The following is a 27358-nucleotide window of genomic DNA, read 5'->3' on the forward strand; positions in this document are numbered from 1 at the left end:
TAAGGCATGAACCTGGTCTCTCTATGCGTACACACCCATAGAAGGCAGGGGAAAGAAATAGACTGGAAAGACCATTAAAGATAGAGCAGCAGTGCACTTTCTTTATTACCAACGAGCCGAGGAATTAAAAAACAACAACAGTAATACTAATACTCAACGTGAGGGCATCTCAAACGGCGGTGGACGGTGTACTTTTCGGTTGTGAGAGGGACTGGATCCAGGTTGACATTGCAGAAGATAGCCTACTTACTTGCGTCATCTGCCTCTAATTTTACAGTCAAATATTAAAGTAATATAAAAATGAAGAGTGTCAGGAGCTGTATTGGCACACTTGTGGTGCTGATATTGTGTCGAGTGGGAGAGATTACAGAAGCGTGCAGTTGTTCACCCGTCCATCCTCAACAGGCGTTCTGCAATGCTGATGTTGGTAAGTGCGTTTCAACATTCTAAACGCTGCTACGTCACAATGCGAAATTGTGACCGTTACGAGTTCATTGTGGATGCATGATTACAGTTTGTTATGGTGAAGGCACACACGCCAACTAATTGTAGCATACTAATGCATTTAAAAGAACACATAGATTCAGTCAGTCTGTGCGCGTTCAGTGGCTTCTATATCTTGTTTACAAGTTCTGTCAGCATTTGTGTTGTGGGTATTGAAAACTCTGTTTTTTGTGTGCTTTCTTTGTTGTATGGGTCATTAACAAATTGTTAAAAGTGATAAAATTGAATTAATCTGTCAAAATCTTGTTTAAAACGTGTCAAGCTCGTAGAAATGTAGCCTTTGTGTTCATGTTTGTTTCATACATTTTTGTTTAAACATTAGCATTTTTATAAATAAATTGAACTAATATATATATATATATATATATATATATATATATATATATATATATATATATATATATATATATATATATATATATATATATAAAGATTTATTTAAAAGAGTTACTACATTTGGACTGAACAAAATGTGCCTTTTCATTTAAATGTCAAAATATTTGTATTAAAAGCTCATTTAATTTGTATTTAAAAGCTCATACACAGCCATAGGGGTCCTCTCTGTTTTATTTATTTAATGTCACATGACATCAGAATAACTACCTGCATGCTGGTTACACCACCTGAATTGGTGGACAACATTTATTTTTAAGAAATAAATGATTATTCCAAAACATTCATTTTTCAGAATGTTCCCCCTTTAATGAGATTTATTTATTTATTTACTATCTGCAGATGATTACACTACTTAGATATTGTTGACTTTAATCCCCAGCAAAAAATATCTAAATGACTTTGAACTCACAAACTGAAAACATGTTCATTATAGTAGAGATGTATTCAAGTAACTGTTTTGTGTGAAATGCTTATTATTTAATATATTTTGAACATTGAACTTAGAGCTGCACAAAAAAAAGACCATTTCATTGACCCGTATACTTGACAAAATTTGTTTGTGTGAAGTGTTTATGCGTAAAAACTTTTTGAACTTTACAGTCTTACAGTTCATACATAATTACAAGCAATCAAGAACAACAATAAAACAGTATTTAGGTTCCACAAGTAAACACATTATGCTTAATTGTATCGGCAGACTTGCACATTAATTATGTTGTATTGTATCCATGGCTGCAATAGCATAGTATTGATTGGAAGGGACAAAATGTACCCCATCTTCTATTGGTTGGCCATACTGAAAGTCCCAACCCAGATTTACACCATTTAGCAATTGCTGTTTTGGACTGGGACGTTCAAACAAACAGAGCAATGTTGTGATAGCACCACAGAGCCACAGTGTTTACCCTTTTGGGGGGTATCAACCTATGAATAGCTTATTATAGTTGCCTTTGCACATGAAGCTGGGATATGAGAAAATATTTAAACATGGTTAAAAATGACACACTTCAGCTTTAATGTGCTTTTTACAAACATTAACTAACCCTGTAGACATTCTATCCCATCAATGTTTCTTCTGCTTATATGGAAAATAGGAGATAAAGTGTTTTAGTATAGTCCTTTATTACCCCATTTCTTTAGCCTGACTTGTGCAGGATGACATTATTACATTACATATTTGTGGCCTGTTTATTTCTATTAACATCTGTCTTCACTGTTTCATTTCTCAGAAGCAAGCTCATTATGTCTAGGTCTCAGAGAATGCTATACGTTTGCCTAAAGGGGATCTTTTCATCCAAAAATGAGCATTCTGTTATCATTTCTCCCTCATGTTGCTAGAAACTTGAATGGCCTTGTCTCTGCCCAAATGTCAGCCTCAGTCACCATTGACTTTCAATGCATCTTTTTTTCCATACAGTGAAAGTGAGTTGTGACTGAGACCAACATTCTGTCTGGTTTAGAACAACCCAAGAGTAAATGATGACAGAATTTTCATTTTTGGTGAACTGTGTCTTTAATACATGGACACTCAGTGTCTCAACAAAACGTTTTGGGTACAAAATCCAAAGTGGTTAGCCAAAGTACCTGTTGAAACCAAACTGCCTGTTGCATGGGAGAATAGTGGAGAGATGTTGTTTTGCAAATTTCGATGTAACACTAATGTCTGCATTGATAGCCAGGGTTACAGTCTGAAACCCAAACAAAATGATACATTCACAAAACTCTGTGTGCTGGCCTGTGGATTCAAACTTCAAAGCCATGAAATCCTCTGCACAACACAATGTTGTGACTAGTGTGTTACTGAGTGCATCTCAGATTAGGACAACATTTCAATCTTGGAGTCTAATTAAAGGAAAAAAAGAACTTCTTTTGTTTATGTAGCTCAACTGGGAGAGCATGCTATTGCCATTGCCAAGGTTATGGGTTTGATTCCCAGGGAACAAACTGACTGATAAAATAAAAACCTTCAATGCTTTGTAAGTTGCTTTTGGTAAATTGATCTGCCAAATGCAAATGTAAATGTCCTGTTGTAATACTCTGATGTGTACAATGCAGAACTTTTTTCTTTCTGTGAGAAAGAAGTGAGAGAGAGAATAAAGGGAGGCAAAGAGAGGTGAGAAAGGGAGAATAAGAAAGCTACTGAAGAATGAAGGTCTTGACTTCCTGCACAACTGGCCTTCATATGTCTCTCAGATGGAGAAAGCTGAGGCATAAAAAATTGCAAGAACGTTTTCAATCCCGCTGGGGCTTTCCCTCCTAGTTCATGCTCAATTCAAGCGCTGTCCAGAGATTTGGCACGCCTGCCACTGGAACAGAATCCCAACTCCTGTTAAGCAAAATGTTTGGGACTGAAAACTTAAATCACCATCATTGTATGGAAAAAAGATGTTCGTTAAGGCTAAAATTCTGTCTAATATCTTTTAGTGATCCTCGGCATAAAGAAAGTAATATGGGTTTGGAATAACACTAAGGCTGAGAATGATGGTAGAATTGTAATTTTGTGGTTCTTTAAAGAGCAGCTTAGTTTGATTAGAACGTTGCACCTTCTGCAGAAACCATTTGAGAACATCCGACATCTGGCCGACAGTTCTGGATGTGCCAGAGAGGAAAAAGCTATGAAAGTCAAAGACCTTTTAGAAAAATGCATGGCATTCTTTAAGCAGTAAGAAAAGCGCAATTTCTGGCTGCACCACCCGCCCTTGCCTTAGCTCACTGGCTCTGAACCAGTGCTTTTTGGATCATGGGAGAAGGTTTTTTTTTCCATCTATTTGTGAAAAGCTAACTTTACTGGCTGTTCCATGAGGCTCACTGCTTTCATCACTTGCAGCTGAACTGAACAGACTATTAGCCCGGAAATGAATTCAGTCCTCATATTTCAACCTGGTACTTGACATATTACTAAAATAAGCAAACCAGAATGTTGTCATTTGCCGTTTGCAGTCTGTCAGATGTTTTTGCCAGTATTTCTTTGAGTCTCTAATTGGCAATGACAAGGAACCTTTTGGTGGGACTTATAAAAATCTTAGTCATCTTAGTCCAGTTTATTCTCTTAGTCTGGCATAGCCAGACGTTTGACTAATGGCATAAAAGTCTGGCACAGATTGCAGCTCATTTTGGCCAAGAACCGCCCACTTAGACAGTAAGAAACCATGTGACCGACATGTAAAGCACCCAACCACAGTTAATTTGATTTTTACATGCTGGTTAGGGGTGGGTTAATCTAAAATATATTGTATCACATTGTGATTTATCTGTTACATTCCTCCCCATCCTCATCACACACATTAATAGATCTAAAAAGATGCATTCAAATAATGGCATTATAGTTTTTTGAAACTGCTTTTTATATACATTTCTGTTCTTCCAAAAGTAATAAGTAGGCCTACTGATAATTTCACAGACATTTAAAAAACAAAACAAATTATAAATAAAAAAATTATAAACAAAGCAGAATAATCCGTTTTGCTTGTGCTTTAAACAATACTCTAAATGGGGAATTCAGTAAGAATGAATTGCACTTGCTGATTGCACTGGTTTAGCACCAAATTCACTAAAGGAATTATGCAAATCAGACAACGGTGCAAACACGCCCTCAACATCTATGCTGAATGCAATTTGCACAATTCTGATCTTGGAAGTCGGTTCTTAGCGCTGTGTAGTGGAGGATGAAGCAGACCACTATCACTTTATAGAATTACTCCTCTACTGTGATCCAGACACTTAAATGATATCTTTATCATGCTGAAAGTGCCCCTGACTACACCATCCATCTGGATTTATGTCAGGTTATAATGCTGTTTTCCATCAATTGACCTTTGTTTTTCTGCTGCCATGATTGATAGAACATGTAAACATTCAGTTTACCACCTGCTTTCATTGAGCGGTAATGGACGCCTTTGCGATAATTCTTGTAGAGAACTTGTAGTAAGCATTACGTCAGCCATTCATTCAATTCTGGCATCTCATCCAATCGTGATCTAGAATATGCTTTATAAGGTACCACAGCTGTCTCTCATTGTTCGTTACACAAAGTTGAATTCACCCACTGCCGCCACCACCACCAATTTAGGTCCTGTCCTGCTGTAAGTGGTAAGCTGCTCTCCTCTGCCGTCATCACTTTCCGGCAGGATCTGATGATTTGAGTGAGAATCCTGACACTGAACTGTAGGACGGGGCTTACGCCTTACATTTACATTTATGCATTTATGCATTTGGCAGACGTTTTTATCCAAAGCGACTTACAGTGCACTTATTACAGGGACAATCCCCCCGGAGCAACCCGGAGTTAAGTGCCTTGCTCAAGGACACAATGGAGGTGGCTGTGGGGAATCGAACCAGCGACCTCCTGATTAACAGTTATGTACTTGAGCCCACTACGCCACCACCACTCCTACATTTTACACTAAGGGAAACTAATCTATCACTAACTCGATAGTATTCCATACTATCGAGTTCTCTGGGAGAAATGGATGTTAAGTGAATAAAGTGCCATTTATAATGAGCCTAATTTACAGTACATGTACAGAAAGCAGGCATGTTTGCGCAGAAAAGAATGTCAATGACATAAATGAAATACTTAAGACACAGCTGAATTTCAGCGGTGATTGCGCCTGCTTAAACTTGATTGCAGGTGATTTGAAATACCACATGCAAAAGTGCCACAACTGTTTAGTGAATTCACCATTGAGTTTCTTTAAAGATTCCACTAACAGTGATTCATTCTTTCTCAAAAGTGCTTATTGTATCAGATCAGATTGGGACGGGTGATTTTAGTCAGCTCTTTCTAATTTTGAACACAATAAGCATCAGGCAGTCAGTGAATGGTCTGTGGGCGTGCTGTCATAGGCTTTGACTATGGCACTCCTAACTTTCCTTATGGGAATGACACAGCTCCATTATTTACCTCGCAGTTCGCTGTTATTTAGTCATAGCCAAGCACAAAATGCTTTTAGAGAGTCTGAACAGTGACAGGGTTGTCCCAAGATTGAGAACTCCAAACTGAGTTGTACCATGAGAATTTTGTTATCATGCATTTTTGGGAATATGCTGTCCAAAATGCATTCCAAAGCTCAAACGTTTTGTCTGTCTGAAGAACCACAGACAAAGCTATTCATTCATCACACGCAAAGCAATAGAATAAGTGGTGTAAAGGAGTGGTTTAAAGACACATCTGTGACAGATGAATGCAATGTCTTTTTTCGTGAGTAGGTAAACATTCTCATGTGTTTTTCAACATTAAGATACTTTCTCCTATCCCAGCTTAATTTACACCGATCAGCCACAACATTAAAACCGCCTGCCTAATATTGTGTGTTTCCCCCTTGTGCAGCCAAAACAGTGTCAACCCGCATCTCAGAATGACATTCTGAGATGATGTTCTTCTCACCACAATTGTACCAAGCAGTTATTTGAGTTACTGTAGTCTTTGTCTGTTTGAACCAGTCTGGCCATTCTGTGTTAACCTCTCTCATCAAAAAGGCATTTCCATCCACAGAACTGCCACTCAGTGGATATTTTTTGTTTTTGGCACCATTCAGAGTAAATTTTCTCCTGAAAACTCAGGAGATCAGCAGTTACAGAAAAACTCAAACCAGCTCATCTGGCACCAACCATCATGCCACAGTTCAAATCACTGTCAAATCAAAATCAAATCTCTAGAATTTACTCTGAATGGTGCCAAAAACCAAAAACATCCAGTGAGGGGCAGTTCCATTGACAGAAATGCCTTGTTGATGAGAGAGGTCAACAAAGAATGGCAAGACTGGTTCGAACTGATAAAGTCTACGGTAACTCATATAACCACACTGTACAACTGTGAAGAGAAGAATAGTGTACAGATCTGTCGGGTTGGTGCTGTTTTGGCAGCATGAGGGGGACATACACAATATTAGGCAGGGTTTTAATGTTGTGGCTGATCGGTGTATATAGACAACTGTAAGCAATTTGTAGGATGATTTCGCCCAAAAATGTCAACTCTGTGGCCAATTGAGGGCCCTATCATATTTGGCAAGTAGTCTAGTGACTAACCTGGCTTCATGGCAAAGGCATGTGTTCCAAACGGGTCAAATGTGTCAGAGAGCGGGTCGGGTGAGGTGCTGAACATTCCTGAATAAAGAAGTGGTGAGGATTCCTTTTGGGGTGGCAGTGGAAGTTATACATTGGAAAAAAGAGGGAATTACCAGTACAGAATGCCAAAGTCCTCTCTGTATAAACATTTCTCATCAGAGTACAGTTAGCCCTTTGAAAATGTAGAGTTTACCAACATCCTTGTATAGCTGGGCCAGAGATTTTGGACTGCAGTACATGAACACACCAATTCTATGGTGGTCATTAATAACAAAATGTAGATTGTAGGAGTAGATTGACAAAATAAAGAAAATTCTTCACATCTGCATGTCATGTCTAGTCAAGTCTCGCAAAGCCAAACTTTTGACTAGCAGCATAAAGTCTGGTCCACATTTCAGTTTATTTTGTACAAGAATCGCTGAGGAAAAGACCATCTGTAGAGTAAAAAAGACCAACATGTAAAGCAACCATGTTACATGCCAAGTAGTAGACTATGGCTACATATGGCAGAAATAGTAAGAGTAGGATGGTAGAATATTTTTTCAAAATTGGCCAATGCCTAGCCATACTGATAAGTGAAGAGACAGATCTGCAAACTGATATATCATTCATAAGATTATAAGTCTATTCAGCAATTTCAACAAGATAGCTAGAAAAAACATTTTGGTCACCCATGTTTTAGTGAAAGGTGAACTTTAATAATGAAGAGGCTGTACAATTTGTTGATTCATCATTATAAATGTGATGTTTGTGTGACCAAATTCAATGAGGTGTCTCAAGAGCAGAGCTATTAACTTGGTTATTTATTTCAAACATACCTTGTTCTCAACCAGAACATTGCTGCTTTGATGTCATGACCAAACATATTAGTTCCACCTGCTACACAGTATATAGATCTCCTCTCATCTGTAAAGACGAATAAGCTGCTTCTCATTTAAATTAAAAAAACATTTAAATAGGACAGAGCAGGTCATTAACACATTTAATAGCCCAGACAGAAGTAAAAAGCACTGCAGGATGAATAACATTTGTAATTCTAAAGCTAGCACCTGGTTTATCTTGGTCATAGATAGCCTGGAAAATCTTTAAAATTGTTATCAAGAACAGATTGTTTCTTGGAAAATATCTCAAAATATAAAAAAATGTAAGCAAGTCTATAACCTCCCTCTGGCATGATATGCGTATTGTAATCACCTGTTCTTTTTCCTTTTCCATTGTCTGCCATTTAAAAAGAATAGTTCACCCAAAAATGAAATTTCTGTTATTATTTACTTATTATTTACTAAGTAATCTTTAACAAAAAACAAAACAATTTTTTTTTTTTTTACATTTGTATTCATTTAATTTTGTTAACACAATAAACAATTAATTTTGATGGAATTTTGTTATGAAATTGAAATGCATAAATCTTAAAAATAAGCTAAAACTTTTTGACTTGTGTCATATAAGCCTTCTGAAGCCATACATTACATTTTTTTATTTTATTACATTAATAATTGTCATTATGTATTATACATTTTTCCCTCCCTTTCCGAAGCTATTGTCTAGCCCGCATTTGTGTCTAGAATTTAAAAACAGCTTATAGCATGTGGTGGTCTACTTTTATTATGCTTTGACTGTGTTTTTTTGTTGTTGTCCTTTTAGAGCTTGACAGTCCTTGGTCACTGTTAACTGTCATTGTCAACCTTGTCTCAGAATGAAGGTTGTGATACAGTAACTACAATTTTTGCAAACTGACTTTATGTGCTGCGTTCTATGTTTTGCCACAGTTTCCTTGTGATATAACCACTAGAAACAACTGTGCGTTTTATTAACTTTTACATAAATCACTACTACAATGGCTTATTATGACTTTATAAACACTTATTTTTCGCTCTATTACTCACACAGCTATTATTATAGTGAAACTCTTTATTATAACATATCATCTGAAAAACGCTTGTATTACACACCCACCTACATTTATCACTTATTTCAATGTGATTGGCTCAGTGGTACCTCAGTGTTGGACTTTGGACTCGGCAAACCACGTTTGAACCCAATCTGCAGTCAAATGTGTAATGAAACATGTCATTTCGATTTGCAAAACTAATGCCACAGTCACGTTATGTTCATGAGATCAGGCTGATCATTGTATTGCAATAGCTACATAACAATTCTTCTAAAGTTTCTAAGGGTGAGTAAATAATGACATAATCATTGAACTATTTCTTTAATATTTGCTATTTAAACCTCACATTCTGAATTACATATAACATGCCACAGTTTACGTCAGACAGATTGTCATGAGGATGTGACTTTTACAAGCTACACGTGAGACAATCTTCCCTCATATTTGGATGCTTCCCCCACACAGCAAACACTATGACATATATAGACTTGTGACATGACAACATCCAAATGTGAAATCTTTCCCCAGCTGTATTTTGATATGGGAAATGAATGGCATTTAAATGTAGTCAGCAAACCTCAAAACACAAATCAGCGTGTCTCCACATCCTGCCACGCCTTCTCTCCTTGTTTATGTACCCAAGCCCAATGCAGTGGACAGTATCCAACCCTCATTTGTCCAGTCCAGACCTTTTCCATGTTGCTGAACCTCAGAATCTTAGAACATCTGCATGGTATTTCTTGTACAGGCAGCGATGACAGTGCACACAAAGCCAACTGCTTTATCTTTTCATTGCTACAGTAATTCAACTTCTTAACTAGCCTAATAAGTTATCAATGCAATGTGAAGCATAAGTCACTTTTTGTAAGTGGTCAAAAACAACCACAACTTTGAGGCAATGTGTTCCATAATGTTGTTTTGCTGTCTTAAAGCAGTGCAAACATTTAGTATGTTTCATGTGCAGTTATAATCAAGCTACACCGGGTTTTTGCATAGTTGAGCCACAGTCTTCATCTGTCTGTCGAAGTGAACATGATATATCGGGTCAATAGATGGATAAGCCACAAATAAGGGTTGTGTTGCTGTAGCCGGCACTGAACAAGCTTGAATTCACACTGTTCAATGAGCTCATACAAGGGCTCATACAAGCAGGGGAGAGATTCAGTTAAAGTGATGAATTGTCTCTGTAGTGCACAAGTTCAAAGGTACAACGAAAACTACATGCAGAGGAATGAGAGTGAAAAGGGAACCGCTCTATTCCCCTGCTCGATTTTAACCCTTTAGTGAAACAATTTACTATTACTACTATTACTTCCCAAATCGTGCAACTCTAAGAATTACTAACAATTTCCCACCACAGGTTACTATTATATCGATTTTTGTCAAATGCATGGAAAAACTTGATCAACAATGCCGTAGAAAAAAAACAAGAAAAAACATTACCTTAGAACTTGCTATTAATTCCCTATAAGATGATTGTTGCTTGCTGTGCTACATCATTTGGTTCCTTCATACAAAAATATTTCTTGATGTTTGCATCCAAACCTGTCCTGTCCTGTCCAGAGAAAACCATAATTTTTTCTTTTTTTCTCTCCCCTTTTCTCCCCAATTTGGCATGCCCAATTTCCAATGCACTCTAGGTCCTCAAGGTGGCGGAGGACAATTCTCAGTTGCCTCTGTGTCTGAGACAGTCAATCCACACATCTTATCACGTGGCTTGTTGAGCGCGTTATGCTGCATCCATGCACAATTCATCACGCGCCCCACCGAGAGCGAGAACCACATTATAGCGACCATGAGGAGGTTAACCCAACGTCACTCTACCCACCCTAGCAACTGGGCCAATGGGTTGCTTTAGGAAGCCTGACTGGAGTCACTCAGCATGCCCTGGATTCAAACTTGCGATTCCAGGTGTGGTAGTCAGCGTCTTTTTGTGCTGAGCTACCCAGGCCCCCCGAGACAACCATCTGTAAAACTAAAATTAATATTGTATTTGATACTCACAAGGCATTTTTTGTTATCATCAAATTATAGACAGTAAATACGGTCTGTAAAGGTAGGAGTTGTAGAGGAGTTTGGGGACTTTTGGTGCAGTGGTCTGCCTGGGCTCAGGCTGGTCATGATTGCTAAAAGCTGTGCAGCCATATGGAAACTCAGGATGTGGCTAGTATTTGTGGTGGGTATGTTTTCATGGAAACTATGACATTTTGATTATGATATGTGCATATGTAAGAGAGTGTGTAAGTCATCCATGGAGGGAGCAGGCATTGTGGGATATGCATGATTATTGGGCAAAAGGAATGTGGGTCAGGCAGGAAAAATGAAGCAGTGGGACTGAAGCTGAAGACAGACACCGCAGAACATCACTCGGTAACAGTGAGCTGTTATTAACCCTTTGATCCTTGAATGACTAAATCTCAAAATGATGAAAAATCTTGATGTTTCTTTTTCAAAATAAGAATATAATCATTCCAATTCATTTTCAAAATGATGTATTTTCTGTCCACTGTAGCTGACACCATGCCATAACAGATGTAATGTAAACCAATGGCATTTTGGAGGTAATTAAATAATATATAGCCTTTTTAAAACATGAAATTTCAACAAACGCTGTGAACATATAAGATAAGTTATTATTTATTTCTGAGAAAACACTATTACAGATAGTATAAGTATCTGAGGAATTTGAAAGATTAACTCTGCACAGTCATGTGATCTCTCTTTGTTTGCTGAAAACAGCGTCTGTCATTTGAACTTACTTTGTATTAAACCCGTAATATTCCTTTAACAGTCATTAAAAACATTTTGGTTTATTAAGTCATAGGTGCCTTCACGTGCTATGATCCTACTTCCCACTTCTGAAGTGGTAATTACAAGTACGTTGTGTTCAAGTGCTTTGATGTTGGAAAGAACTGGAAACTTGTGGCGACGCCTGGTGCATTTATACATATGGGAAAAGGAACTTTTATTTTGGCACCATAATACATATTACTCAGTTAGCTTTCTGACGATAATAGATTTAAAATTTTGGTTAAATACCAACTATTTTCACTTTGTAAATGTACAACATGCATTGAATGGTTGCTAATATACATAAATGAATATTACCAAAATGGCGAGTGCTAACAGTCAACTTTTCATTGAATACATAAACCGTACTCTCCTTTGCCATGCTTAAGGTTACTAAAATTATCTCAGAGTTTGCCAGTCGTAATTATGGCTTGATGGGTCATTCATGTGCAACTTCCGAATGGGAAACTTGTATTTATGATAATTTCTATAGCACGTGAATGCAGCATAAGACACGCTCCATGGTCCTTATTCACGCTAGCACCATCTTTGATTTTTAATGGGAATGATAACGAGGCTGTGAGGAATAGACTTGCCATCTCTTCAATGGCACGCACTGTATAAACCTTTAAAAATCTCCTTGATCACATCTGATTTTCCACAACTCATGTTCTCTGGAGTTTTTTATCTACTGAATTTTCTTGAGTTTGTGAGTTTTCAAAAACACTGTGCATACTGTATATCCCTCACAGCCTCATTGTAACTGCTTTTAAAATCAAAGATGATGCTAGTGTGAATAAGGTCTGTTTCTCCATCTCTCATCCAAACACTCTTTATTAAAGTGAAATCACTGATACTGATAAACAGCAACAGACAAACAGATGCAATTTTGATTAGTTCTTTAAAAAAATTGTCTGTTAAGCAAGTATTAAATTTGCAACTTAAAGTAAGAAATATTCCTCTAAGCAACATCATCACATATGCTGGAAAGGGGCGGAAATCTCAGAATAACTTGTAGAGTGTTAATTAAATGGTTATTTCACCCAAAAACGAAAATTACTTACCCTCATAATACCCCAGGTGTGTATGACTTTAAACAGTGCTGCTCTTCCGGCTGTGTTGCATGTGTGTCAGTTTTTGCGTGTTTCAAGTGCCACTGCCATTACAAAACATGCGCATAACAGTCCTGAATGGAAGCATGATTTAGAGTTTTAAAAAGTATTAAATATGTATATTTTTTGCACCAAAAGCAATTGTGTTGTTTTAGAAGACATTAATATAACCGCTGGAGTTGTATCAATCATGTTTATGCTAACTGTCTGTGATTTTTGGAGCTTCAAAAGAGAAATCTCCATTTACTTGCATTTTCAAGGACCTTTTCTTCAAATGTGTTCTGGTGAAGAAAGAAAGTTATGCTCACTAGAGGTCGACTGATAGTGGGTTTTGCCGATACGATAATTAAGGTGGAAAAACAGGCCAATAGATCATTAAATGGCCGATAGTTTTTATTACTTTCCATGGCTATACTTTAACAAATTTCTCTCACACTGCTACCTTCTTCAAATCCTTTGCCATCTGAAATGAATTAAAATACTATTTTTAATTTTACAGGTCAAATGTGTTTGTTCAGTGGTAACATAAAACACTGCCTTACTAAGCCAAATAGAGGCTGTATGCTTCATCACAACAGACAGTATTTCTTTTATTTTATTTTTATTTTAAATCTATGAATGAAGTACAAGAAAGGGAGAAAGAAGAAGGCATATTGACACTGCGATATTCATAAAGAGGATTATTGACCATAAAATCTAGAAATCATAGCTATCACAGATGTGTTTACTGAACACAACTCATTTTCTCACTGAAGCTCCATAATGCTTTCTACGGCAAGCCCAGAGGGGATAAATATACAATCACGCACTGTGGCAGGGCGGAGGGCGGGGCCGGGTCATGATTCTACACACCCGGTCCCTTATCTGGCTAATCAAGCCTCCAAGAGGGATAATGGCCGACTGCGGAGGATGGTGCAGGAGAGAGAGATAGTTTACAGACATGTCCGTCATGTGTGTGTTTGTCTTTTAAGTTTCTCATTAAAATATTATTTATATTGTAAAGTCGGTTCTCTCCTCCTCCTTTCCATTGAACTACGTTACACTATCAAAGTTGATTTATTCTGATAGTCGATAGTTTAAAAATGCAACTATCGGCCCCAATTAATCAGTAAATCTGATACATCATTCGACCTCTAATACACACCTGGGATATCATGAGGGTGAGTAAATAATGAGAGAATTTTCATTTTTGTGTGAACTATCCCGTTAAAATTTTTTATACAATGCAGATTTTCAGAAAACCAGAAATATTGGCAATACATTTTGAAATGCTATCCAACTATTATCAGCCTAAAAGTAGTATACTGACATGAGATCAAAGATCTACAGAAGCTTTGAAGTTTTAGATGAAGTTGTTGAAATCATGATTGTCATGATACTATCGAATAACGTTTGCAAAGTGTGGTAGTTGCAACTGCTTTTCAGCTGCTCACTATGAGATGCTCGCAAAATCCTTTTGAGAACTGCTTGATTACTTCACCAGTAGAAGTGAGGCCTCCTTGCCCTCAAAATGGTTTAAGCCCAGCATTATGCAGCTGAAATTTTAGGTGCAAAACAGATTGTCTCTTAACTTGTCAGACAGATGACATGACCTATTTTAATAGTGGAAGGAAAAGTGGAACAACAATGAATTGGTTTTAGAATAAGCTGATATTGTGCTATAATTGGGCAGCCTTTTGGCACAGACCTGGCACAGTCATAGCATATGTCTCCCTGATAAACACAAGAATCCCTGATGTACACAGAAAAGCATGCAACTTGGACAGGATGAGGAGGGGGCTGTTGTTAACTTTAAGAGCAGTGAGCCCTTCATATTTGTGTCCTTTCCAGCTCATAAAGTGAACCCTTGGGTGTAGACTAATGGCTGCGAACCCAGCAGAGTGAGCATGTGAATGTGTATGTTTTCCTTTTCTAGTTATTTTTTTGTCTCTGCATCCTATATCCCTGCTCATATTTTTCATGGCGAGCAAGTGCCTTAAAATACTGTATGCAGCTGTTACACGTTTCTCTGTCTCTGCTCCCTCTTTTCATCCTTTAACTTGAGTATGTCAATATGACATCAAATTTGACCAAATTTGTTCCAAACCCATATGACTTGCTTGCTTCCATGGAACACAAAAGGCAGAATGTTAGAGATTGACAATCTCAGTCAACATTTTCATTGAATGGAAAAAATTTCATGAAAATGAATGGTGACTGGGGATAACATTCTGCCTAACATCTCCTCTTGTGTTTCATGCAAGAAAGAAAGTCATACAAGTTTGGAACGACATGAGGAATTTTCATTTTGGGGTAAATTATCCCTCTTGAAATCATGAAATTAAAATTAGCCATTTACTTTCTTAATACAAGTTCCATTTTTTAATGAACATTTCATCGGTGCACGTTATTTCACATAAAAATAACATTTGACTTTGTAATCAAAATGTAATACACTGCCTGGCCGAAAAAAAGTTAATGTTTGGATCTAAGGCAGTGTTATGATCTGGGGTTGCTTCAATTGGTCAGGTCTAGGCTTAGCAACATTATGCAGCAATAAAATAAAGTCAACTGACTACCTAAATGTACTGAATGACCAGGTTATCCCACCAGTGGATTTTTTCATCCCTGGCGGCACGGGCGTATTCCAGGATGACAATGCCAAGATTCACCTGGCTCACATTTTGAAAGAGAGGTTCAGGGAGCATGAGGAATAATATTTACACATGAATTGGCCACCACAGGGTCCTGACCTTAACCCCATTGAAAGTGTTTAGGATGTGCTGGAGAAGACTTTACGGAGTGGTTCGACTCTTGCATCGTCGAAAGATTAATGGAAATGAATAAACTCTGGATGGAATTAAATGTTGTGACGTTGCATAAGGTTGACGAAATCAAAGCTAAAGGTGGTCCAACTAAATATTAGAGTATGCAACTTTTTATTTTTTTTTGGCCTGGCAGTGTAGCTCGCTCTTTCTTTGAAATTTCTTTCTTTTTCAGCTGTCATTATTTGGGCTGCACAGGCTATTGAATAATCTGAACCTAGCTAAAAAGTTTTTTAGGCATTGTTTTAGCAAACTCTGGTATGGAACGCACATATTTTACCATTCTATCAATTTAGGATGGACAAAATCAAGTCCCACCTTATCCTTTTTATAATTGAATATCATGTTTCACTCTGACATATGTCAGGTTACACAAGTAAATGGATTGGGATCTTGGTTTCACATTGACTTTAATCTTAATTAACCCTGAGAGTTTAAGCTTGTAAAGTCCAGTATGTCCCATAAAGTGTGCTCCATTTGTATCTCTTTTTCACTGCAGCATCTGCCTAAGTACTTTTGCAGAAATGTTCCTGAGCATGCCTCGATTAAAACAAGTTGTCCTAACAAAACAGAAAGTGATCAAAATAACTGGCAAAGCAAATGCTACAGAAAGACTGTCTGTTTATGTGTGGGATTAAGAATTAGTAGTCCAGCTAATATGTTAATACTCCAGACCTATTTAAAATGACCTTAGGTCAGTTTTCTGAATATATTTTCTCTGACTCAAGCTGAAGAGGCCTTATTGCTTTGTAATTGGAATCCTGGTTTACAATTACTGCATTGACTAGTTTAGTCAATGCATGGTAATAGCTGTCAAGCGCAGTTGCAATTGTGCTTAGTTTATAAAAAATAAGACATGTTTGGTCCAGATTTGAAACCACGTTCCCTTTGAACTTAGGTCCCTTATTATGCTAAATTACTAGTCTGTCCTGTCTTACACTTTTATAACAAACTATTGGCAAACTACCCCTGGATAGGACAGCAAAATATAGGCTAATCACCTCTTAAAAAGGAGAAAATGCTTTTGTTTTGTTGTTGATGTTTAAAGCCATGCTGTCAGACTATATATTGTATTTGGGCATAAATTAATTAGTCACTTGGTCAAAGCTAATCAAATGAGACTAATCCCAACATGGACAAGTTGCATGATATACACTTACCGTTGAAAGTTGTGCACGAAACTATGCAAAGTGAATGAAAATACAAAACAGACTACATTAAATGTGAAATGTGTTTGGTAATGTTTTCACCACTTGTTTGTAAAATCCAATTTATTATATAATGTATTATAAATATAATATAAAAACATTCTATGTAACATCTAGTCCTGAACCACTGCATTAGCTGATGCATAAATAAAGGACAATAAACTTCATCACTGGTGCTCAGTTGGGTCATTTTGTGCAATGTGCATCTGCCACTGACATGCAATACTCCAAAATCTTAAAATATCTCTCCCCCTTTCTTGCTCTTGCCAGAGGCTCAGCCAACTTAAATTAATGTTGCATATTGACACTGCTTCTCATTTTAGGTCACCAAATGTATATGCACACAGCTCACATGGAAAGGACTGGTTATTTTTGGGTGAATAAGTTGCTAAAAACTATGACTTTCATTATATTTCTAGACAACTTCATAAACAGTTTAAGCGAAGAAATGATCCACCGTTTACTCCAACATGTTTAGCCTTGAGGAAAACATTAGCCTGTAATTGCTTATTCTTTTGTTTACTTTGCAAAAGCGCTTAAATATATACAATTTATATTAAAGCGCTTTTAGTTCTGTTTACGCTTCTGTCACAGCAGAGCTGTTTGTGTGAGACGTATGAGGTTGTGGAAGGTTACAGGGCATCGAAGTTTAGCATTGAAGCGGTATTATCCCATAGCAGTATCCATTCAGACACATAAAGGGATAGGCAAAAATGTCAATTTTGTTATTGTTTTCTCATCTTCCTGTTCCAAACTGTATTTCTTCCATTGTACATAAAAGGAGAAGTTTTGAAGACTGTTATCCATATTAGTTTCCATGCAAACACAACGGATTGGGACTGATGCCTTCAAGCTTTAAAAAAAGATGCAAAACACTGTAAAAATAGTTAATATTAATGGCACGCTGTGTTCCAAGACATACAACAACGTAGTGTCAGAAAGAGACTGTAATTTAAGCTTTCCTAGCTTTCCTTGGCAAGTTAATGAGAGAAGTAGCAATGTCGAATTATAAACAAATAATTCTTCTCAATTATTTTCAATGAATCAGTTGATCTTGTTTGCACAACTGGTCTAAATAATTTGTTCCCATTCCAGACTAGTCCAGTTCTTGCATTCAACTCAAGGACTCAATGATCCAGTTGTAGCTGTTAACAGCTCAATGAAAGGAAATATTATCAGTGAATAACAACATAAATTGATAGTTCCCCCCAAAATGAAAATTCTCATCATTTAATCTTCATGCCATCTCAGTTATGTATGACTTTCTTCCTTCTGCTGTACAGAAACAAAGATTTACAAGAAAATGTCTGCTCTGTAGGTCTATACATTTCAAGTAAATTGGTGCTAAAATATTGAAGCTAAAAAAGCACATAATGTCAGCATAAAAGTAATCCATAAGTCTCCAGTGGTAAAATCCATATCCTCTAAAGCATTATATTAGGTGTGGATGAGAAACAGTTCAATATTAAGTCCTTATCACTATCACTCTCCACATTTACTTTAACATTCTTCATTTGTTTTTAGTGATTTGCATTCTTCATGTATATCGCCACCTCCTGGGTAGGGAGGAAAATGTATGGTAAAAACTGACTTAAATATTGAACTGTTTCACACCCACACCTATACTATCGCTTCAGAAGACATATATTTAAACACTTGAGTCTTATGGATTACTTTTATGCTGTGTGTATGTGCATTTTGGAGCTTTGGCACCCATTAGTTTGCATTGTATGGACCTACAGAGCTGAAATATTCATCTAAAAATATTTCTTTGTATTCTGCAGTAGAAAGAAAGTCATACACATCTGGGATGGCATGAAGGTGAGTAAATGATGAGAGAAATTTCATTTTTGGGTGAACTATTCCTTTAAGCTTCTATCTTTTTCTTACTCAAAGCTATCGTATTACTTCAGAAGACTCGGAACATAGTGAACGAGTTGTATGGACTACATTTATGATACTTTTATGGTGCTTTTGAAGCCTTTTTAAGCTTATTAAATGCATGGACAACTGTCTTGCAGTCTCTGCCAAAGAAAGCAAGTCATACAGGTTTGGAACAACACGAGGGTGAGTAAATAATTACAGAATTTTTATTTTGGGTGAACTATCCCTTCACGTTCCATGCTATGTTTCCGTCCAATACTTTAATGAAAAAATAACAGCCATTTAAAATGATGAAGGAAAATATTGGTGAATATAAAAGGCAAGAGAATGAGTGAGTCAGCAGAAGGTTGTCATGTGTCAGCGTTTCTAGCAGGGGCGTATCTGCCACATGTTGGCTGACCTGACAAAAAGAGCTTAATAAAAGCTGGACAGCTGCAAATGCTCCACTTGCAGGAAATGGGATTGGGTTGGGGGCTTGACTCTCTAAATATGAGAGAGGCTTCTTGCTGGTGTTTAGACAAGGCCTTAGTTGACAGGTGGCACAGAGCAGTGGTTCCCAAACTTTTTGAACTACGGCACCCCTTTATAGTGTTTTTCCCCATGGCATTTCTTTTTGAAAACATTGAAAACATTATTAATAAATAAGTTTAATATTAATATGAACAAAATTTAATAGAAACCATGTATGCTTCAACTGTTTCTTAGCTAAACATTGCTTCAAGATTTTTAAAGTAAATATTCAAGAGCCAGTAATAAAATTGAGAAAAAAAATATTCTAATAGATGGCATCAGGGGCGGACTGGCCATCGGGAGAACCGGTACTTTTCCCGAAGGGGCGGCCACGAAACGGGGCCGAATAGGCCTCGATAAGCTGAAATGGGCCGCTGCGTTATGCTGTAGGGGGGCAGCAATATGCAGAAAAAGACAGCCAGATTTCCCTAACTCCACTTGCTCAACAGCTTTTGAGCCAGTTTCCATGTAAAACCCCGGGCCGATTTCTCTTCCCAGTCCACCCCTGGATGGCAACATGTATATACATATGCCATTTAGTGTATTCATTTTTGTACTATAGTCTCAAATGGATGGTCTCTACGGAAGATTTGATAATTTTTCAATTAATTGAAATTATGTTTCAAACGCATGTGATTGTGTTGCCACTAGCTTGAGCATGTTAGCTAACCAACAGTGCATCTCAAGTGATGCATTAGTTCACACAATGTAGAGTGATGGGGAACACTAACCCTTTTTTGTTTACTACACAGAACAATTGTTTTTCTTTTAAGAGAAATTAAATTTGAATCATGATCTGTTGCCAGGTGCTGTCTTCATCTGTTTCAGTAGTTGTCCTGTCCACCACACCATCTTGGCATTTTATTTCAAGCTAACATTCACACAAGATACTCTTGCACTATGTGACTTAATCACAGCCAATTGTTAGGACAAAAACTTAAATTTTTGATAGGTTCTTTACATAAAATCAGAAAAATTAATATTCTGTCAACATTTACTCACCAACATCACTTTCTTTCTTTCTTTCTTTCTTTCTTTTCTGGAACACAAAAATGTGCAGTTTCTTAGTCTCAGTCTCCATTCACTTTCATTGCATCTTTTTTTCCCCATACGATGAAAGTGACAGGTGGCTTTGAAACAACATGAGCATGAATAAATTAATATATATTAAATTAAGGAAATAAAAATGTTTTATATATATATATATATGGGATTGGGTTTTTATATATATATAAATTATTTCCTTAATTTAATTTCCTTTAAATAATTTGCTCTCTCACAATGTTGATATAAGGTTTTTTGGCAGGTAGTTCATGAAAGTAATCTTTTCATTAATCTCTCTTTCCTGCAGTAATCAGGGCCAAGGTGGTTGGCAAAAAAGAAGTGGATTCTGGGAATGATATTTATGGGAACCCCATCAAGCGGATTCAGTATGAGATTAAGCAGATTAAGGTAAGGGACATAAAGGATAAATATATGTGTTACCTCAGACTATCCAGCTGTCTTTGTAACATATAGTGAAATGTCATTAATTACTCACCCTCGTGTCATTCCAAACTTTCTTCCATGGAACACAAGAGGAAAAATGTTGATACTGTTCTTTTTTCCATACAATGAAAGTGAATTGTGACAGAGGCTATCAGTCCATAAGATTCTGCATAACATCCATGGACGTTGTGTTCCATGGAAGACAGAAACTCATATGGGTTTGAAATTATATGAGGGTGAGTAAATTATGGCAGAATTTTCATTTTTGGGTGACCAATTCCTTTAAATGCAAGTTACAAATTCCTCTTTCAGATGTTCAAAGGCCCGGATCACCACATCGATGTGGTCTTCACTGCGCCCTCATCTGCCGTGTGTGGGGTGACGAATTTGGACACTAATGGCAAGAAAGAGTACCTCATCTCAGGTAAAAGTGATTTCTCAGCCATGAGGTTATTTTTTGGTCAAGTAATGTGTCATTTGATATGTTTAACCACCACAATCTAACCACAATGCCTTCATAGCAAAGCACTTGCCAATTCTAAAATTCTGTCATCATTTATTCACCCAAACACATATGACATTCTTTTTTCCATGGACCACAAAAGGAAATGTTAGGCACAATGTTGGCCTCGGTCACCATTCACTTTCATTGCATGAGAACAAAAAGAAGCAATGTTACTGAATGGTGATTGAGGACAACATTCAGCCTAACATCTCCTCATACAGGTCATACAGGTTTGGAACAACATGGGGGTAAGTAAATGAAGGTAGAATTTTCATTTTTAAGTGAACCATCTCTTTTTAGAAAGAACAGAGGTTTACAAACCCTGACTTAGTGATATACAGTATGGTAAATTTACAGCTGGATTTCAATACATGCTTCTCTAATGAACTTGCTGAGCAAGCAGCTCTGAAGGGGGGAAAAAAACAAAATATTAAAGATGTCAAAAGATGAACACAGACATCTTCTGGTTTCCCCTTCTCGGGCCATTACAGCGGAGCCCAAATTACAGAGTTGACAAGGCAGAGGTCTGTGGAGGGTAGCAATTGCCTTTAAAAGCTGAAGTTTTTGAGGAGGAGGGGAGGTAAAATAATGAGGGAGCTGATCCTTTAGTTCAGAGTAACTGCTGACGTTGTGATTTCAAGGCACACGTTTCCTTATGCATTAGAAACTACCTAGGTTTCAGATTGTAACCAAAGCAGACCTTAAGAGTGGGAAAAGTTATGCATTAAGCCAAAAAGAAACAATTTTGAGGTTGCTTAAGTCATTGTATTTGTATGCTCCCTCATTTTCTGTGAAGTCCGTGGTTAGCTACTCCTATTCCCCTCTGTCAGGGTTTGCAAGCTTTGCATGTAGCTTTTTTTTCTAAATCCAGACTTTGAATTTGCAGTGACCTCCATAACTTGGTTCAGTCATAATACAACACAATAGTTGACCAACAGAGGGGAACAAATCATTCCTGAACAAAACAAAGCTTTATAAACATGGCAACTTGTTGTCATGTTATTGTGAGCTGTTTTATTTTCTATCCTTCTTTACTTTGTCTAATGGACCTCACTGTGGCCATGACTATAAGATGTTCACAGACTGTTCAGGTTGTTTTGTCTGTACATGGTGTTTCAGGCAAGGCAGAGTCCAATGGCAAGATGCATGTGACTCTCTGTGATCTCATCATGCCCTGGGAATCCATGAGTGCTACCCAGAAGAAGAGCCTCAGTCAGCGCTACCAGATGGGGTGTGACTGCAAGGTACATAATAACCATTACTGTTGGCTGTTCAGTGCACTGGAATTCTTTCATTTCTGCCTCTCTCAATGGATCATTAGTCGAGTTAGGGTTAAGTTAACCCTAGCCTAAGCATAAGTGCGGATCACCCTTCCCTGCAAGGCCCTTTAAGGCAATTCAGACCACCTAGCTGCCATCTTGATAACATCCCCAGGCAGCTATCTTGGCATGCTGAAAAATTATTTTTTTCTCTTTAAGGTTGTTACCTTATAGAGCTAGTTATACCTGATATAACCCATAACATTATATTTGTTGGTGTAAACTAATGTATTCAGATGATTCAGTGTTGTTGAATAATTATTTTGACTTTAATAAATCCAGTTAATTTTAGATGTTACCACATGAAACACATATGTAGGTGCAATAGGCATGCAAGTACTGGTCCTATTTATTGATAAAGACCGAAATCTTCAAAACTGGCAACATGGTCTCATGACAACTCAGAATAATTTGTACGAGATGGCAGAAAGATAAATTATTGTACGACTTGGCTCTTTACAAAAAGGGATGACTTTTATTCTCACGTAGACCAACCAATCAACAAATGTAATTTTTAATTAATACAATAGGGGATCAACTTTTAGCTAGCCTCCTATTCATCTTCACTTTTTAAGAAAGGAAAGTTGGTGAACAAATTGACTGATGTATATCAATAGACTGTAATATGCTTCCCTCCTGCTGTGCTTACCCGATGTTGTCTTTCTTCAGTGGTACACAAAATGTATTCTCCTAAATCTTGGTAAGGTTTTGGGTTTGGGTAAGGGCTTGGAAATAATGGTTAGGTTTATGTTTGAGTTAGGGGTTAAACTTAAGAAATATAATTGAAAACCACTGTTGTTTGTTTATTTTTCTCTATGGATGAATAGTCAACTCATCCAATTTCTTACGCTTTCACCATCTCGACTGAAACTGCTGGCAAATCTCAATCACCAATCAGCAACAACATTAAAACTGACTGCCTGATATTGTGTAGGTCCCCCTCATGCTGCCAAAACAGCACCAGCCCACATCTCAGAATAGCATTCTGAGATGCTTTTCTTCTCACCACAATTATACAGTTCGGTTATCTGAGTTATCATAGACTTAATTAATTTGAACCAGTCTGGCCATTCTCTGTTTACCTCTCTCATCAAAAAGGCATTTCTGTACACAGAACTGCCGCTCACTGGATGTTTTTGTTTTTGGCACCATTCCGAGTAGATTCTAGAGACTGTTGTGTGTGAAAATCCCAGGAGATCAGCAGTTACAGAAATACTCAAACCAGCCCATCTGGCACCAACAAACATGCCACGGTCCAAATCACTGAGGTGAAAATGTTTCCCCAATCTGATGGTTGATGTAAACATTAACTGAAGCTCCTGACCCGTATCTGCATGATTTTATGCACTGCACTGTTGCCACATGATTGGCTGATTAGATAATCGCATGAATGTTTGTTGGTGCCAGATGGACCAGTTTGAGTATTTCTGTAACTACTGATCTCCTGGGATTTTCATGCATACTTTCCTTATCTATTTTGTGTCTAATTTACTTATATTCAACATATGCATAGTTATTTTAGCTGAATATAGTTTGGCTGATAAATACTAGCATAATCTGTAATATCAGTATCACAACGTTAACAGAGGATGTTGTTTTTGCTGCACCCAGATCATACGTTGTGCGACCTTCCCATGCAAGATCAGCGCACCTGAGGAGTGTCTGTGGACAGATTGGGTGACGGAGAAGATCATTCACGGGCGCCAGTCTGACCATTACGCTTGCATCAAGAGAGGAGATGGCTCCTGCGCCTGGTACCGTGGAGTCGCTCCACCCAAGAAAGAGTTTCTGGACATGGAGGAGCCTTAATCTGTCTCTCTCTGTCCCTCTCCACATCGCCTGCTCTGAGGTTCTTAAAAATATTATAAATAAGGTGTAAGTTAATATTGATAAAAAGACAAAACTACTACTATTAGACGCTTCCAAATTGAAATGTTAAGGCTAGATTAGTGTACAGTCTTCATTAGATATCGGAATATGACACTGAATGGAGTGAAGTAACTACCCCATCCAAGGCTGGCACCCCAAAACGCTTCCCAGGTGAGGGACAATCTTTAAACGAGCACTTTCCACCCCAAACAGCGCTTAGATTTCTCTTTGCAAAATGGACCTGAAATGTCTTCTACCATCTCCCACAATTGCAGTCTCTCAGCTCATTTAATATGTTCAGTTTCTGGCATTTTTGTCCAAACCCACGTGGGGTGACAGTGAAAGTATTACTTTGGAAGGTAGTTTGTAATATCCAAAGCCATGCCAATTGGTCCACTGATAAATGGTGAGGCAGGACTTCCCAGATAGTTCAAAGATGTGCAGGGACCACGAAAGAACTTTTGAAAGACAGCTGGGGTTTGGAAAACTAAAAAGACCAAAGTCAATGTCACTAGACATGAATTTGTGAGGGAAACTAAATCTCCTAGTGCTGCTGACCAAATTTCAGGATGTTGAACTGTTGTATATTAAGATGTTATTAATTCCACATCCACTGCTTTTCATCACCATTGTGTCCATTCGCTTCATGGAGTATCCTTCGTGTATACCGAAATGAAGGAATAACAGCGTAAACATCTATTATCCTGACGACAGTTCCAGTGTTCATAAATAGTTTAGCAATATACATTAAATTCCATACAAATTTGACTTTTTATGAACTTTTATGAATCAAACATCCTTAACTTTTTGCCTGTTTACCTCTCTAAACATTTACTTTGTCTCAAACATACATTGGGTCTCATTCACTATTGTGTGTACACAAGTCTTACTTATTTCAGAGTAATGTCATAATCTTTTTTCTTTCTTTCTTTTTTTGCAGAGTAGCACATTTTATTGTGTGTTATAGCTCGATCTGGATTCTGCCTCAAATGCCTCCAATCAAATGTAGTGTAGGCCTCCATATATTAGATCATGCTGTGCTTTAGAGAGCATAAGATTGCACCTGTACAGGTGAGGTTGAGCAAAAAGCCCTTATATGGAGATGGTTTGGGCATGTATTATGCTAATAACTAACTGCAGGGATATGCTCCGTCATTTCAAATTATCCAGATTCATCAACATTTAAATATGGCAGAAGTTTTTCCGCACTCATAATTAAGAATATTTGTACGCAATATAGTGAATGAGACACAATAGGATTACCTGTCCATTTTATGCCTTTATTCCTCTGTCAAGAGTTAAGACTATGAGTTTAGTAATGATTCTTTTTGAACTTGTTGCACTTTCTAAAAATAAAACCAGGAGAGGACTGTCTCTCATTTTCTGCTTTTTTCCTCACATTTAAATGCTTTAATACATTTATGAATTAAAACATCAATTATCTAAGGTTGTCGTGAGCTCTTTTAAATTGTGTATTGTTATTTTATTGTTTAATTATGCACCCGAAGAGGTACATAAGACTTAAGTTGCCATGGTAATGGGAAGACCCTTAGTTTTGCCCTAGAGTAAAACAAGGCTGATTGGATTGGCATGCAAAGACACAGACCTATAGCATGCTCTGATTCTCCTCACAGAATGAGGAAACCAAGGCAGGACTTCCTTCCTCCTGTGATGTCAATAAATTCTGGAGTTTATTGGCAGCTTGAGAGGAAGGCACAGAGTTGGGTTGTTGCAGCTGTCCCCTGATTGGGCGTTGCCAAGTCATGTGATTGACTAAGGGTAAGACTTTAGAATACTAGTTGCTAGGCGCTTCGTCAGGGTGAGCCATGTGGCACAATGTGGTCAGAGTGATGGAGAGAAAGAGAGAAGAAACAGAACCGCCGATGAAGCAACAACAAAAAGTGTTGATAGATTGGGTGCAGTTGGTGCAGATACTGCCATTGTTTTGTAAGGCATCACAATCATTGTATAAAATCAACACTGCAATCATTTTTATTGACAAAGGGAGCATTATTTTGGGTGCTAGTTAAATTCATGCCTTTATATTTTGGCTATCAGTGTTCCAAGCACTAATGTGTATGATGCTTATTCTTTGCTCATGTGTGATTTAAATTAAGATTTTTTTCAATATCCTTTTCTTTCATCATGCCAGAAGCATTGTCATAAACAAGCTTGAAGTCTTTCGAATAGGCTACAAAAATCTACAAGGTTAACACATTGAGCTATAACTACATAAATTGCTTTGTATTAATTGTTATTGAACTTAAATAGCATAAGTTAAATGGGTTTTTTTTTCTCCATGTTTCTACTTTTTTATATATATGTGTGTTATTACCTTTGATTTATATGATCGTGTTATTTTTTACCAGTCTTTTGTCTAACTTTTTAATATTTTGCTGAAAAGTGCAGGAATGTGAGAGCTCTTGTGTCTGAACCACATGAGAGAGTTGTGGTAGAAGAACCAGACTATGCATGTCTTTGATTCTTTGTGTAATACCCATGTGGATGTTTACTTGACAGATAAATATACAATATTACCAAATAAAACATTAAACTACATCAGCTCGTCCCATTGGTACTTTTTTACCAACTTTTTAAGTCTACCAATATTTGTGAAAGCACATTACCATTGACAAGTGAAAAGTGTTTTTCTTTCCTTTGTTGATATATTTCCTATTGAACAGGATTTGTGTTCGAAAAGAAAAATATGCTAAAAGTCCATTTGGTCAACTTTTAAGAGTGCACAAGCATATGGCCTCAAAGCTAATAGACATTGGAGTGGAAACTGCAATATTTTTTTCTATTTTATTATTAATGTTATGGGGGTCTTTAAGCACATTTTGAATTATGTGAATTTATAAAGAAAATAAAGACTCTTTGGATTAAGCTAAGGAGAGAAACAGTGCACAGCTGCCATCAGCTTTTATTTGTCAGTCCAATATAAGCAGTCTGTATCACGACACCAGGCAAACACATGGCTTCAACATCTGTGATGTCTTAACTGTTTCGCTA

The 27358-nt window shown here is 37.3% G+C and overlaps 1 protein-coding gene across 1 annotated transcript; it reads left to right on the top strand.

The window, feature by feature from the left end:
- Positions 1-26899, top strand: LOC127633592 (metalloproteinase inhibitor 2-like). The gene is made up of 5 exons (XM_052112805.1): positions 1-427; positions 20517-20617; positions 20966-21077; positions 22278-22402; positions 24089-26899. The coding sequence occupies exons 1-5, from the start codon at positions 301-303 to the stop codon at positions 24284-24286; spliced, it is 663 nt and encodes a 220-aa protein (XP_051968765.1). The 5' UTR covers positions 1-300; the 3' UTR covers positions 24287-26899.
- Positions 26900-27358: the final 459 nt, after the last annotated feature.

This window comes from Xyrauchen texanus, chromosome 40 (genome assembly GCF_025860055.1).
Source record: "Xyrauchen texanus isolate HMW12.3.18 chromosome 40, RBS_HiC_50CHRs, whole genome shotgun sequence".
NCBI classification, from domain to species: domain Eukaryota; kingdom Metazoa; phylum Chordata; class Actinopteri; order Cypriniformes; family Catostomidae; genus Xyrauchen; species Xyrauchen texanus.